At 40.1% G+C, this 15,965-nt stretch overlaps 1 protein-coding gene across 2 annotated transcripts in view; it reads left to right on the forward strand.

Annotated features, from left to right (window-relative positions):
- The window catches only part of ITGB6 (integrin subunit beta 6), a 73,647-nt gene that overhangs the window by 14,130 nt on the left and 43,552 nt on the right, over positions 1-15,965 (forward strand). For both annotated transcript variants that reach the window (XM_045558958.1, XM_045558959.1), the window contains 3 exons: positions 588-753; positions 2,010-2,171; positions 4,976-5,071. In XM_045558958.1, coding sequence (XP_045414914.1) covers positions 588-753; positions 2,010-2,171; positions 4,976-5,071 — 424 coding nt within the window. The remainder of the gene's footprint in view (positions 1-587; positions 754-2,009; positions 2,172-4,975; positions 5,072-15,965) is intronic.

A 15,965-nucleotide genomic window follows, 5' to 3' on the forward strand; every position in this document is an offset into this window, starting at 1 on the left:
GTATTCAATCACAGTAGAGTTGGACTTTAGAACCAAGAGCCCTGCTGTGATTGTTGGGCTCTTGGCAGGCAATGCTGGGAGTACAGGAAGAAGCAGAGGAGTAAGAGGACTAGTTCCTCTCTTGTCTTGCTACAGGGTGACTCATCCTTGATGACAGCTTGAGCTACCAGAATACAAAGGAATTGTCATCATGTAAACTTAATGGTGGATTTTGGTTGGAAGGCAATAGAAGGTTATGATTACACACACACACACACACACACACACACACACACCGCGCGCGCGCGCGCGCACACACAAACACTGGAGTTGGAAGTCTGATCATTTGATTATCTGTTATCTGAGTCTGAGCCAGTGCAAGACACACAGTAAGCTTAAATAAGTGTTAGCTGATATGGTCAACTTGGAAGAGGTGGGTAGGAGACGACGACAGCAACCTTAACAGTGAGATTCACAGCCAAGTTACAGAGTCAGGCACTTTAGAAAAATTAATCTTTATTTAAGCAAGTGTTACGAGGCTATCAGATCTATTAATTGTGTGTTGGGCCATATTTAATCAAGAATATTTTTACATCTTATCTTTGCAGTAGTATTCCATACTTCTGCTTGCCGACATTTGGATTCAAGCACATTTTGCCATTGACAAATGATGCTGAAAAATTCAATGAAATTGTGAAGAATCAGAAAATTTCTGCTAATATTGACACACCTGAAGGTGGATTTGATGCAATTATGCAAGCTGCTGTGTGTAAGGTATGCTGAGGGAATGATGCTTCACTCTGCTAACAAAAAATTTCATCTCTTATTAAAAAATCTACTTGGAAAAGCTTAGCTAATTTTCTTTCCTTTATGCTGTATTTCTACCTTTGATACTTTTCTTCAAGCACAAAATTTTTGCAACATTTTTAATTAAATCATGTTGAAATAGGGACTGCTTTTTATGCCTATATGAATAATCTAAGAAAATTGTTGTTATATTGGGAAAATTTAGTTGAAACAATATGTATGATTACTTTTCAAAGATCTAGATCAGACTAATTAGTTTTTGGATTAATCATGGCGGAAAAAAAATTAAAGGCAGAATATTAATGAAAAAACTAAAAATGCCCTGAATCAGTATACACCTACACATATGATTACATATCTATGGTTTTGAACCAACAAAATAAACATCAGAAGTTACGCTGACTCTGCGACATTGTAGGAACACTGCTCCTCCTTGACTATCTGACAAGTATCCCTGAGAATGATTGCCCTGTCTTTAGGCAACAGCCCTTCATGGAAAATATCAGGAAATGGACAGTGCTGAGGCTCCTAGAAGGTGGGCAAGCCAAGGAATTAGAGGAGGAAGGAAAGGGATAAGGTGGGATAGAGAAGCCAGGATGAGTTTTAACTCAATCAGTTCCTGGATTAGTAGCAATTAAAGGGGAACACTCTGCTAGACACAGGCAACAGACAATCTTAATTAGCAGGACATTGGGGCCATACTTTGATAAGCAATTCTTACCTTTGTATTGCATTTATAATGTTTGGATGATGTCATTAGAAAGAGAGACTTGTGCCTAAATGTTGGGTGACATTTTAATGAAACAGGCTTACTTTGAGTCCATTTTGTATTGCATTTTGACTAGTTTCACTTCAGTTTGGATTTGGGATTATCTATGGCCTTTTCTTCCTTCTCCCCTCATTTTTCTGGTTTGATTTGAAAGCTGGACAGGAAAAATAATTAACTATGTAAAAGTCAAGATCAACTGAATACTGATTGTAGTGGGGCTATTTTCTCGGAAGCCTAAATCATCTGAAAATGTTATCCAGAAAAAAGCAAATGTCACAGAATTTCATGCTTTTAAAATATTAATATCATCAACTCACAGTAGATGAAAAAGGCTAAAATAGATAGACCAGAAATATATTTTTTATAATCTAAATATGTCCAAGTATAATTGATCCACATTCAATAAATGCGTGCCTCTCTCCAATACAACACAAATATTTCTTTCTCACTGTAGGAAAAAATTGGCTGGCGGAACGACTCCCTCCACCTCCTGGTCTTTGTGAGTGATGCTGATTCTCATTTTGGAATGGACAGCAAACTGGCAGGCATTGTCATTCCTAATGATGGCCTCTGTCACTTGGACAGCAAGAATGAGTACTCCATGTCAACTGTCTTGGTGCGTAACCTACACTTCTGTACGGTTTTCAGGGCTACAAGTAGGCAAATGAAGCAACAATTGCGACTCACATTTTCTGATTTGAGATTAACAGTTTGCACCCTCTCAATTCTCGCCATCACGAGAGGTTCCCGCAGGAGCACAGGTGGGTGGTGAGCACACATGGGAAGTTTTGATCTGCTATGACACACGTGATCAAAGAGCCTGGGGTTGGTGAAGCAGCACAGGCAGCTCATTCTGTTCTTTACCACAGCCCCAGAAAGTGGGCCCAGACCAGAGCTGTAGCCAGTAGGGGTCGCCGTGAATGATGGTCCCTAAATTATGCCATGCTTTCATGGACCATGGGGCTCCATGGGAAAAAACTAGTCAGTATGGCTTGGTTGCTGTTTATTAACCTTTGGCTTATTTTCTGCCACTTAAAAAATGCTGGTGACATTCAACAACAAAGAAAACACAATGTTTGTAAAACCAGGTAAAATTTTCAGAGCTCTTTAGCCTCAACAGAACCCTATGTGTCTAAAACAGACCATGAGGCTGCCATGCTTGTCCACATGTTTGTAATTCCCTCTGCATGGAATGCCCTTCTCTCCTAGGCTGCTGAAAAACTCTTAATTACCCTTTAAAAGCCAGCTCAATCACCACTGCCCCCAGAGAGCCCTCTTTGACCTCGCTAGGCTCTGAAGCAATCATCTTTCCTTTCGCTCTCATTCATAGATATCTTCTTGCACAGGTCTATATGGAAATGTGTTTGCTTACATCTGTCTGTCTTTCTCTATTGTGCAACCCTCAGGGCCAGAACTGGTTTATTATCTGTTTCCTGACAGCACAGTGCCTAGAACACAGTGGGTGGTGACTAATGTAGGAAATAAAATTGACTTACGAAGCATCAACCTGGGAAGGTCATATTATCCCCATTTAACACTTGAGAAAATATGGTACAGAGAATTTAAGTGCTTCCTTAAGACAACAGTACTGTAGAAGAAGTGTATACAACAGAGACAAAGTGAGAGAAGAACCTGGAATTCGAATATCAGTTGGATACACTATTCTCTAAAAACTCTTAACAGTTCTTAAATTACTCACTACCACTCCTTAACCTAAATTACTAATGTAACATAAATGTTGTTTCCTAACTTTTGATTAATAGTATTCCCTAAACATATATATTCTTTAATCACATAATCTGCCTTTTCATGTTACAATATCTGAGCCACATTTTTTTGTCCTTTAGTTGATGAGGGCAAGAAACCATGAGAAATGGATCCCTTCTTTTTCATTTCCTTTTTCTTGCAACTTTTCAAATGCCCCATAATAGACATCTTGAAAGTAGCAAGATCCTAGGTGCTAACACTAACTATTGCCTAATGTGACCTTCTCATCTAATAAATGTCCAATTCCTTCTTTCCAAATGAGTTGCTACAAACGCACAGAAGCCACGGACCATTTCCATGCCCGCCTGTGGCATAGCCCCCTGGTTCTTTGAGCACCTCTTATATCCTCAAAACTGGTCCAGATTCCCGGGGCCACAAAATAATAGGATGTGGTTCCTAGCCTTGAACTTGCAATATAGTTGTGGGAATTAAACCAACAGATCTGATTCAAATAAAAAACCACCTTTGCCCACCTGTGAAGGGCTATGTGGTTTGATCCTGATGGTACAAACTCAGCAGTCGAAAGGTGTAGGAACATGTTAGATAAGGAGGGGCTGGCATTGGGGGATTTAGGCTTTAGGGTGAAGGATGTTTGGGTAGTTGAAAAGCAGAGGAAACCAAACATGTCAGACTCAAGAAGATTTATATGGATCTGGTGTCTCTACTAATAAAAATCCAAATGTTATGGAAAGTATATATTACACAGCTACATTTGCAGCTGGGTAATTTGCCAGAGTGTTTTTGGCAAAGCTACACTTTTTTCTCATCTCAAACCTTGGACCTAAAGACTTTAGATGAAAATACTCCCATGGTGCTGAGATTCTGTGAACATGGTGCATGAGTGTAGAGGAGGGTTTATTTCTCAATCCTCCTCTGTTTTGGTTGACTTCAGTCAGGATTGGCATATTCTTATTATAGTTTAATTGTTTGTAGGCTACTCCCTCCCTTGGGTTTCCTCTTTGTACATTAGCCACATTTGGATTCATATGTCAGGCAAACGTGCTCCATGTTTTTCAGACTTGGAAAGTAAAGTCCATCTTCAAATTTGATAATTAATAACTTCTTTTATTTTTTTTTAAGTTACTCATGTCACTTGGGAACAAATATGTCAGTGGCACAAAAATACATGTTTTTAATTATCCTGTAAAAATATTGCAGTATCCCATACAACAGATTGTTGACATTAAAAAGGCAATAAAACCAAACCCAAGAACTGGTACAGGAATGTCGTAGTGTGTCATTCCTCAGCAGACTGTCCCTTTGTCAACTCTCATGCCACCTCATCCAGTTCCTGTAAGAGTTTCAGAGCTACAAGAGTCACCTTAGTCACATGCATCCCAGCCTAACTGCCCGCCCCCCGCCCCCTCAACTCTACCATTCCCAGCCTGCTGGTAAGTAGCTGAGAAGTGACAGAGCCTAATACACCACGTTGACAGGAATTGATTCTTAGGACTTTGTTGGACGTAGAAGGTTTTGGAAAAAATTATTAAACCAACTAAGTGAATAATGCCAATTGTGTACTTGTTTACTTAGAGTAAGAAGTACAATGAGCATTAAAGTGCTAAACTCAGTAAGATATCTTTAAAAATAAGTATTCCTTTCTTTATTTTACATACTTTTATTAAGATGACATGAAATCTATGTTAATTTTAGGAATATCCGACAATTGGACAACTCATTGATAAACTGGTGCAAAACAACGTGTTACTGATCTTTGCAGTCACCCAAGAACAAGTTCATTTATATGAGGTAAGCAAACATAACTCGGGAATTCCTTCAGGGAGATCATGTGTCATGAAACTGTAACATTAACTCAGTAAGTTTAACACCTGGGAAGGTCATTAGATAATCATTAACACTTTCCAAATGTACTGAGCACTTAGCAAAGCGGATTCATTTCCTACGTACAGTTTAAATTATAAACATGAGGTGCAGTGGGGAATTGGGGGCAGATATGGTGGGACAAGGAAGAAACAGTCATGGAAAGGGAAAGGTAAGTTGGAAGAGAGTACCAATGAATACAGGACCACCTACCCAAAGGAAAAGTAGCCTCTCTCCCCTTGAACTCTTTCATCTGATGAGGAGAGAGTTTACAGAGAACAGAAAAAATCTTATGAGTGGGAGGAGAATTGACTTTAAATTATTTGACATTTGCAAATTAGATACATAGAAAAGACACAACCAGAGACACAGCTATTGAGAAACAGAAAATGAAAAGAAAAAAAAACTTGTTAAATTGGGCCAGAAAATTTCTCCCTCGAAGTAGTCGGATTTGCAGTTCAAGTTTTTGAATGGAAGCACCGACTACGAAAAGGGAACCGTTTCATTAGTTCAAATGATGTTCATACACCACTGCGCAAACTGTAAAGCACACAGTATATGCAAATGCAAAAGATTTCTATGGTTTCTCTCCAGCCTAAGAAAAACAATATGCCAAAATGTCTCGAACTGGGCTACTAGCAAATGATGCTAATCTGCAGTTTCACAGAAAAGTAGAGCCCTTAGCCTGGGCCCTAGAAAACTTAGAGAAATTAAACTGTCTGTGCCTTCTATGCAGAAGCGTTGAATACTCCTAAATTCAGTCTGGTCTCCCATTCCTTTTGAAAAGACCACTTAACTTGCTTGGTGACTTTACAGGCCCTATGAAACTCTGAGATTATTTCACAGAAGGCTTTGATTAAATGCCACTCACTACTAAGGACGGTACTGCCCATGAACTTGCATCAGGTTCTGTAGAAAGGATCCAGGAGGAGATGCTATCTTGCGTTTTTAATGAGAGGGGGGCATTGTACTCCCAGGTGAGATTACCTTCTGCTGCAAACCAAGGAAGTCGCTTGCGATCAAGCTCCATACTCGACGCCTTTGTTCTGCTCAGAGACCATGTGGTTCACCTGATCTGAGCATTTTCTTAAGGCTCTTTAGTATGTGATACTTGTTTCCAGTGGTTTTAAGTAGTAGAGTTGCAGTCGAGATTAAAAAAATACCCCCAAAATACAATAGTGACTCTATTCTGCCTTTGATCCTTAAGGCTAGAGTGAGAGGACCCTGGGGTCACAACACCTCCTCCGCAGCAGGGCTCTGGTTTAGAGGGGGTGGGGGAGTCACAGAACTTTTCTTCAAAGAGGAGTCTGGGGAACAGGATTGATGATCATGAATATAAACTCCCATAACTCACTTCGGTAATAGTCTTTAAGACTTACAACTCATTTATACGCCTCCCCAAAACTGCTATTAAAAAGACAGAGGAAGATGAAAAATAACCATGTGGCAAAACAGAATCTGTCGGATTTAAGCTTGTTGCATCCATGGTTCCCCTGTTGCAAAGGAAATGATCATTTCCAAGGAAAACGCCAGATTAGAGCCTGCCTCTAATGTAACAGCAGGACATTTATTTTGCCTGCCTTCTAATCTCATTATGAGGCGAATTTATGTTCTGTCATGATCTGTGCTCTTTACCATCCAGGCTCCACTAAATTCAAAGGGACATTTTCAGGGAGCCACACCGCCGTCCGGGTCAGCAGCCCACTCTATGACTCTGGTCGTTTCATTATTTCATTTTGATTTTGATGGGCTCATCATTCCATCTGCATTAGTGGGGGCAGGCAGCAACCTGGTCTAAAGATAATGACAGCAGCATCGCACTTCCCTGAAGCCTTCACACAGCATGAAAATGCTGATCTCCTGCTTTATTGATAATGAAAATGGAAAATAGACCAATAATGGCTGGTGTTGCCTTTCAATTTAAATCCCTTGGAAAAGGACACCTATGTATGCACGAGTCCCATGCAATCTGATGTTTAGATAGCTGTGATATAAGGAATGAAGAATCACTGAAAAATAAAACCAGTGATAGGATAAATAAAGCAAGTGGTTAGATCTAATGGAAATTGCAGAAGGAAAATTATTTGCCGAGTTACTCGTTTAGCATTGTTATGTGCCTGCACAGGAGGCAGGCTATGGGTTAGGTTTAACGAAAACCCTATCTGCAGCAAATAAGATTTATGTTGCCCACTCATGTAATGCAGGAAAAATGACTGTTGTTTTCAGTAATTTTTGTAAGATGCTCTGGACCGCCCAGATGTGTAGCATTCCTGTACATTGCTGTAACAGAGAAGAACAAACAATGGAAAGCATAAAATAAGCAGTTTTGCCTTCAGTTCAACGATTGCAGTGTGCACCCCAGACTCTAGCAAACAGATGATTTCGACCAAACTTATTATTAGGAATAGCTTCCTGTTTGTCCAATTATAGGGTTCAAAAGATAATGACAGATAATAGACCAAGCAGTAGGTAGTATATTACATTCTAGTGCTAAATACTATTTTGAATCAGGATTCCATTACCCAAGTTAAAAATAATTTTAATATCTCCTCTGATGTTTTTAAATGTTTACTGTTAATTTACATTAAGAGAGTATCAAGCTACTACACCTTAACTGACTAATGTGAATAGTCTCACCTTCCTAGTGAGATACTGAGATAGAAAGCAATCGAATCAGTGTTCTTTACTACCTTGTCAAACCATATTATTAATCACCTGGGGTTATTTGCAAGACTCTGAAACATCCTATATCTTTTCAAAGTGTCTGGTGAAGTTAACAACAGTAATTATCATATGAACTGTTATTATGATGTAATGCTGACACAGAACACTTAGGAAGTAAACAGGACATATATTGGTAATCGACACTTGCAGTTTACTCACTGCTTAATCTATGATCACTACTTCATGTCCTTGTGGTTATTAGCACAAAATGATGTATCTAAAGCATGGGGATGGGGAGTACAAGCAGGTTTTTTATGCCACCAAAAGGCATTTTCCTCTGAAAGCAAAGAGCCCTCAACTCTCAGCTTTTTGAGGAGAATGGTGGGTCTCGTTCATCTTTCTGGTTAGGCCAATTCTTGATACACAGTAGATTCTCGGTAAATATTTGTTGAATGAATAAAAAAATACAGTAAAAGTACCTTGTTTTTTCTAAAGTTGGGTCAAATGTTCTAAGCAGGGACTTGGAGTTTTCTGCAACAAATACCTGTCGAGGCTGAGGAAGCCCATGTGCATAGAGCAGGTGGGGACATTGACCACTGCTAGGACCCCCTGCAGCCCTGGCTGTCCCTTCTTCTGCCCCTCCCCTGTGAACACAGACGGCACTAGGGAGAAAAGAAACACTCTGCTCTTGGTCTTAGGACCAAACGGTGGAGAAGCTCCCCTGCCTTCTTACCAGTCATGACAGGAAAACCCTGAGCAAGAATCTACGTGACGGCCCTCAGATGTGCACACAAGTGTAAACAGCAGCCACACATGCCACGAGCCTGACATTCTTGTGTGGCTCATGAACACTGTCCACCATACATAAGTTTCCATTTTTCAGGAACCAGTAACCCAGATTTTATTTCACCCCTTCTTTCTTCTACTTGTTCTTTTGAGCTCTTTGTTGCAGCAAGGGAGGAAAGGAGGCAGAGAAACTAGGGAGGGAGAGAAAACAAAAATTGGATCTCTTGGTATTTGATATTGTTTTGTTTTATAATGTTCCTGTTGGAAAACATCAAAACAATTTTGCTCCAGTGGAAAACCCTTTATTTCTCCAGCCTCAGTTTTTAGAAAACAAAAGGGCTGGACCCAATGACCTGCAGATTTAACAGTACTCCTAGAGCAGGGAACTTCCCAGGAATTCCAATGATCTCCACGTGGATAGTTAGCTGTCATGTAGCTAATTGTAGGGAATGGTCTAAGAAGTTGTTCTTGACCCTATCAATTCCAACCAGTAATAGGATATTCCAAACTCATGATTTTAGTAAAAATAAAATAATCTAGGAGTAAAAGGACAACTTCTGGATTATGAGACATCACCACGAAGTTAATAAATTGCTGAATTTAAGTATAAAGGAAAGGATTTTGATTTCCCTTAATTGATAGACTGAGAAGAGCCGGCTGCCCACACTTTCCTCATTAATGAAAACCTCCACCAGAGAGGGAGGATCTGGAAATGAGACGCATGTCCTCAAATTATCAGGCAGAGTTATTAGGAGTAAATACTCCTCAAGGTCACTAATAAATCCCAACCATGAAAAATCATCAGTAGTTACTTCTTAGATCACACATAGTACTTTTCTTCTAAAGAACCCAAAGCCTCATAATCTAGCAAATAAACACACAGAAAAAAACCAGGTACAGATTTAAAGTAAGGCCTTGATGAGATGCCCATTTAGGTCAACCTATGTAGAATTATAAAATGGGATTTCTTTAATACAAGATCCAAATGTTTCAAGATTTACACAGCACCCAGGGTGTCTAGCGTATCACTGGAACCAAGATGCCAAGGACTGCATAGTCATTCATCCAACATTTCATGACACCTCCCATGAACCAGGCCAGAGTTTGTGACAATAGAGGACAATAAGATACTGTGCCTGCCTCAAGAAGTCTCATAGAGCATTAACAGACTTGTCAACCTATAATTTGCCTAAAAAACAGGATGAGGGCATTTTAGAGATTTTGTCCTGGAAAGAGACCCCCCCTGGCAAAGTGTTGCTGAGGAGCCAGAGTTTTCATGTCTGTCAGTGTTTTTGCTCTTTTCTATTCAGTCTTTGTTGTGAGGCGCAGTGAATTAATTGGCAGTCGTAAAACTGCATCTGATGCTAACAGTATCACAGTGTTGGACCAAGCTCTTTACTTTATAGGGGTGAATACTGCGGGCTAAAGATGATATGCAGTAGTGATTATGATAATAATAGAGTAACAGAGAATTTTGCTGAGAGCTTATTAGGCGGCTGCCTGGGAGTTAAGGCTTTTTACACTCATTTTGTCATTTAATCTCCCTCTTATGGCTACAGAACCCAAAATAGCAAAGTAAGTTGCATATGAGAGCCAGGATTTGGACCCAGACAATCTGAGTCTATGGCCTCGACCCAGGAGATAAGTCACAATCAAACCTGGGCTGCCGTGGTGAAAAAACATGCCAATTCCCAGCCACTAGACCACCAGAGACACAGCCTATTAAAGTCACCAACCTTAAAAAGCACAGAGCCCAAGGGTAGAGCAGAGCTGCCTGACAGAGGAACCAGTAGATGGATTCCCTCTAAATGGCAGAGTCCTTCAAGGTCAAGAAACACTTGATCTAGGGGTCTTGACTGTTGCTCTGTAGCTGTAAATTTAGATGAATAGAACAATTTAAAGATGTGTAGACGTGAAACAAGAGAGACACTTAGATTCCACCCTGGGGGTTATTTAAGCTCTGAATGGTAAGAAGAGGTCACACAGTTGGGAGCATTATGCATTGGCCAACCCAAGTAAAACAGCTATTGTCTATGCGAATCACTGCCTATGCTTCTAATCAAATGAGGGAAATGAGGGCACGTGGTCTGACAAAGGATATGGGTTTATTATGGTGATATAGTTCAAGCATATAGAAAAGCAGAGTAATATAATCAACACCTACCTACCAACTGCCCAGTTTTCTTATATCTTAATATTTTGCCACCATATTTGCTTCAGATTTTTTAAAGAAATAAAATGTCCCAGATACAGTTGTCTGCTGTGTAACTGCCCAACTCTGGTATAGCCCCACCTCTTTCCTTCCATGGAAGTAACCGGTGTCCAGAACTTAGCACTCATCACTCTCACATTTGTATCTTGTGCTATTAAAAAATATGTGTACATCCACAAATAATTATGTGGTATTGATTTACAAGCTTAATTTCATGCTGTATATGTTATTTTTACAACTTGCTTTTTGACTTGATGTTATTCTTTTTAATTATATTTTCTTATTATGGTAAAACTTCACCATTTTAGCCATTTTTAAGTGTGCAGTTCTGTGGCATTGAATGCATGCACATTGTTGTGCTCAATGTTACGTCTTTGTAGCTTATCCATCTAGTTAACTCCATTCCACCTTCCGTTCTTAGTATATACAGGCAATGTGTTCATTCTGCAATGGAGGGGGTCGGGTCACCTCCAGTTGTGCAGCATTATGAATGTTGCAGCCAGGCACATCCTCGCACACATACTCTCTACTGAGGATCCGTATTGGGAAGTGAAGTCCCTGGGTCAGAGGGGAATGTCATCTTCAATTTTCTGGGTTTATCCAAGTTGCTTTCCAAAGTGGTTGTATCAGTTACTCTCCCACCAGCAGTGTAGTATGGAAGTGTGGCGAAACAAAACAAAACTTTAAATTACTCCTTTTCTGGTTATGAAATTAATATGCTATTTGCCAAAAGAAAAAAGAAAGGTGGAATACAGAAAGCACAAAGAAAAAAATAAAAATCACTCATAAACTCACCACTCAGACATAGCTAACCATTGTTGACATTTTAGAATAAATTTTCCCTGTCTTTTTTTCTTTGCATGTATTTACATATTTTACTCTAATTGGCATAATACTGTACATATTAAGTATATTCAAATTTTTTGAGTAATTTTTTATATTTACAGTCTCATTTACAGGCATAAAAATTAAATTACATTTAGTCATATATCAAATAATCACTTTTATTGAAAAGAATGACATTATATGAAAGCGAGGTCATTCTACAAAAATCTGAGCCAATCTTACAGGGTATCTGCTTTAAAATAAAAGTGAACTTGCCCCCTCCCGTCAGTAGCCCCAGAACCTGCACAAGTACTACATTTTTTATCTCCTGGATTACATTTTTACGTATTCACATAATACTTGGTTAGTTGTTGACATTTTTGTGTAATAACTTTAATAGGACCAACAAATTATGTCTAGTATCCATTTTCTAATCCCTGAATGTGCCCCCTTGGTGAGGCCTCTGACGTATGTGAACAAGACTCCTCTTTGAGCCACAGAGTGCTCAAAGCTATGTAATTACCCTTCTTGACACTTTCTCTGGGCCCCACAGGACAAGGGGACTCCTGTTTAATTCAGTTACCCAGTTATCCTCTGAAGCCTTTCCCCTCAAGTCACAGTTGGCCACTCTGTGTGGTGTGTGTAAGGCTGGCCCAAATTACAGCTCTGCTTAAAGTGAGCTCATCTCCACTTGGATCACCATGCAGGAGTCTAACTGCAATCAGGCATTGTCCACAGGGCATTGCCTTTTAAACAATCACATATGACATCAAGGCTCAAGAAGACAATAACTTGTCTTTAACAACTGACAGTTCCCTGGACATAAGAAGAGTTTGGGACTATTATATGTTTTCATTTTTTGCCTAATTATCTGAAAAGCCCAAAACATGCTACAAAGGGCCTAGTATTAACTATAATATAGTTTAATATTTTGTTTGCCCCAGCGGTATTGAATCTTCAGAAAGTAAACAGAAAGTTTTGGAAGTCATCTGTTGAGCCTGAACATTTTAGACACACTTTATTCATTAATTCAGGGATTGACACACTTTTTCTGTAGGGTTGCCAGATTCAGCACATAAAAAGATAGGATGTCCAGCTAAATTTGAATTTCAGAGTAACAATGAAAAGTTTTTAGTGTAAGTATGTCCCAAATCTTAGATAGGAGATACTTACACTAAAAAATTATTTATTGTTTCTCTGAAATTCAAATTTATCTGGGCTTCCTGTATTTTATCTGGCAGCCTAACTGCAAAAGGTCAGATGGTAATTTAAACTTTGTGGGCCATACGGTTTCTGTTACGATTACTCAACTCTACCATAATAGCATGAATGAGCATAGAATTCACAAAAGCAAGTGACAGGCCAACTATGGCCCATAGGCCATAGTTTGTGGATCCTGCCTTAGTTCATTCATTCTGTGAATATTTATGTGCTTTGCATGTGCCAAGCACCAAACTAGGCCCTAGGAGTATTGAGGAGAACAAACAGACCCTATTTTTGTCAACATGGGCTTACAGTCTAGTGAGAGGAAATAAGAAATGAATAATGAATAACTCTTAATAGTGTTAGCAAAGAAATGCAGAAAAATAGAGTGCAGCAATGGAGCATAATTAAGGGGGAGAGAGTGAGACCTTCATTGGATAGGAACTTCAGGAAAGACTCCTTTCAAGCAATGATAATAAGGCAACGACCTGAAAGTTGAGGAGAAGGCATGTGCAAAGGCCCTGAGGCAGCAAAGGACTTGGTTCTCGGTGTGTTTGAGAAACTGAGAAAGGCTAGTTGGCCTGGAGTGAGCTGGAGCTGAAGGAGATGATGTGGGAGAAGCAGGCTGAAACCAGACCCTTCAATCTTGAAGGCCGTGGGAAGTAGGCTTGATGCTATTCCATGGGCAGCAGATATTCAAAAATACCACTTTTGCTGCTGGGTGTAGATGTCACAGGTATATGACAAGCTGAAAACCCTTTGTGAATTATCGGTATATAGGTTTAAAAACGTAATGCTTGTATTTTCCAAATCGCTACAACCCCTCCTGGACAGATCATTCTATACCAGTGGTTCTCAAACTTTGGTGCTCATTAAAATCACCTAGGGAGCCTCAGTATGCTGAGGCTATACTGTCAGCTGATGAAAATCGGTATCCGTGGGGCTTAGATCCAGACCAGTGGTTTTGTTTGTTTGTTTTATTTTTGTTAGGTCCAGAGCTGAGAGAAAGACACATGAAGTCTCAGGTGTAGCAAGATGCTGTTTTATTTCGAGCATCTGAGTGCAGATGGGTAGAGGTGAAAAAGTATCCACCACAAGGGAGGGGAAAGCCTTGGGTTTTGTAGAGGGTTTTTCGGGGGGAGTGAGCAGCACCTGCAGAGACAGGAGAGGGAGTAGCTTCGTCCTTATCGGGGGCTAGGCATGCTGGGGTTGTTGCAGCTGTCTGTGGTCCTGCAGCTGTCTGTGGTCAAAGTTAGATTTACAACCTTGAACTCTCCAGACTCCTGCGGCTTTTATTTTACAGGCTTTATGATCACTATCTAAGTATTACATCCTATACCTACTTTTCGGATTCCCACTCTAAGTAAACCTAATAGTTTTGTTTTTAGCATCTCCTCTGGTGTGTCCAATCACCATGGGAGCTTGTTAAAATGCAGACTCTCATTTGGGAGATCTGGGCCAGGGCCTGGGACTCTGCATTCCTAACGAGCTCCCAGAGAAAGCTGATACAGCCGGTCCACCCACCACACTTCGAGTGTCGAGGGCCAATACCTCTTTTGCAGTCCTCGCACATACACCTGCTTGCTATTTTCTCCTCCTGTTCATTGCCTTTCTACAAGTCATCCTTCAAAGTTTTATTACCTGCCGTTTGGTCTGCAAAGCACATAGGCTGCTACTGAAACCCCACGTTGCTTCTCATTTTAAAAGAGCTTTCTAAAGCTTTGGGACCTGAATTCGTCAGCAAAGATCTGCAATCCTTCTCCAAAGGCAGGGTAATCTTATTAAGAGAAGATCTGAAGTATCGTCAGGAACAAAAATACTCTATGCAGCCTCTTTGTTCTCTAAGTCTCCATTCTCCAATGCCTCTCTATGCATTTGTTTGTCTCCGAACAGTCATGCACTGTGAGTCCATTTGTCTTCCCTTATCACTCTGTTACTGCTGCAGAGCACCCGCTCAGCTGTGTGCTGCAGCGTCTTGGCTGACAAGATAATTACATTCCAGGGCAGCCTGGGAGAAAGACAGGTAATGCTCAAAAGTTCTGAAGTCGACTACCTAGTCATTGCCGGTGCAGACTTCAAGATCAAGCACTTGATCTAATTAGCACACTCCCCTCGCTACCTGCCTGCCTAGGGAACGCTGACAATTGAAAGCCTGAAGGCAAAGCAGGTCTCCTGCAACCCCGAGACAGACATTCAAGCTACCCTTGTGCCAGAAACAATTACATGTTCTTTTTGGAATCTTGGGTGTCCTAGTAACACAACCGAGCCTGGGGGTAAACTTTTGCATAATACTGGGAGTCCTGCATTTACCGATAATGAACACGAGAACCCGTGGAATAAAACCCCACAAGAATGAAAGACCTCACGGGAAGAAAGCTTTCTGACTGCCTTCAGAAGGAGGACTGATTTCAGCAAACCCAGCCCGCCCCAGCTCTGGAAGAAGCATATTGCTCCACAAAAGCGAGGCTTTGCCAGCAAAGAGTTATTTTCCTTTGACAGATAAATAGCACAATACAGTCCCCCAGGATTTTTTTTTTTTTTTGCTTCTATGCTTTTGCTACTTTCTACATTCCTTTCAAGATGTAGCCTTTGAGTTTAAAAGTCATTACAGCCACAACTCCTTTTTTCTTCCTTTCTTTTTGCTTTGGGTAGGAAAGTGCTTTATAATCTCTAAGTCCTTATAATAAGTGTTCTATCTCTAAACCCATATATATACATGTACATATATATCTATGCCATATATATGATATATATACATATGTAAACATATATATACACACATATGTAAACATATAGTATTATTAACTTAACTTTTTAATGAGACCCCCACCCTCACTTGTTGGCAGTCACACTTGCTCCTCCCGCAGGGCCCCGTAGAGAAGGGTGAACACTGGCTTTAGAGTCAAGACCTAGTTCGACCACTTATTACATCTGTGGCTGGGCAAGATACTCACCTGTCCAGTTAAAACTAGGGGTTTAAGGTTAAAGAAATAAAAAGAACCCTAGCCCAGTGTTATGGGTTGAATTGTGTCCCCCAAAAAGATATGTTAGAGACTTAATGCTCAGTACCACAGAATATGACTTTATTTGGAAATAGCATTATTGTGAATATAATTAACTTAATATGAGGTC

Source organism: Lemur catta, chromosome 8 (assembly GCF_020740605.2).
Source record: "Lemur catta isolate mLemCat1 chromosome 8, mLemCat1.pri, whole genome shotgun sequence".
Classification (NCBI taxonomy): domain Eukaryota; kingdom Metazoa; phylum Chordata; class Mammalia; order Primates; family Lemuridae; genus Lemur; species Lemur catta.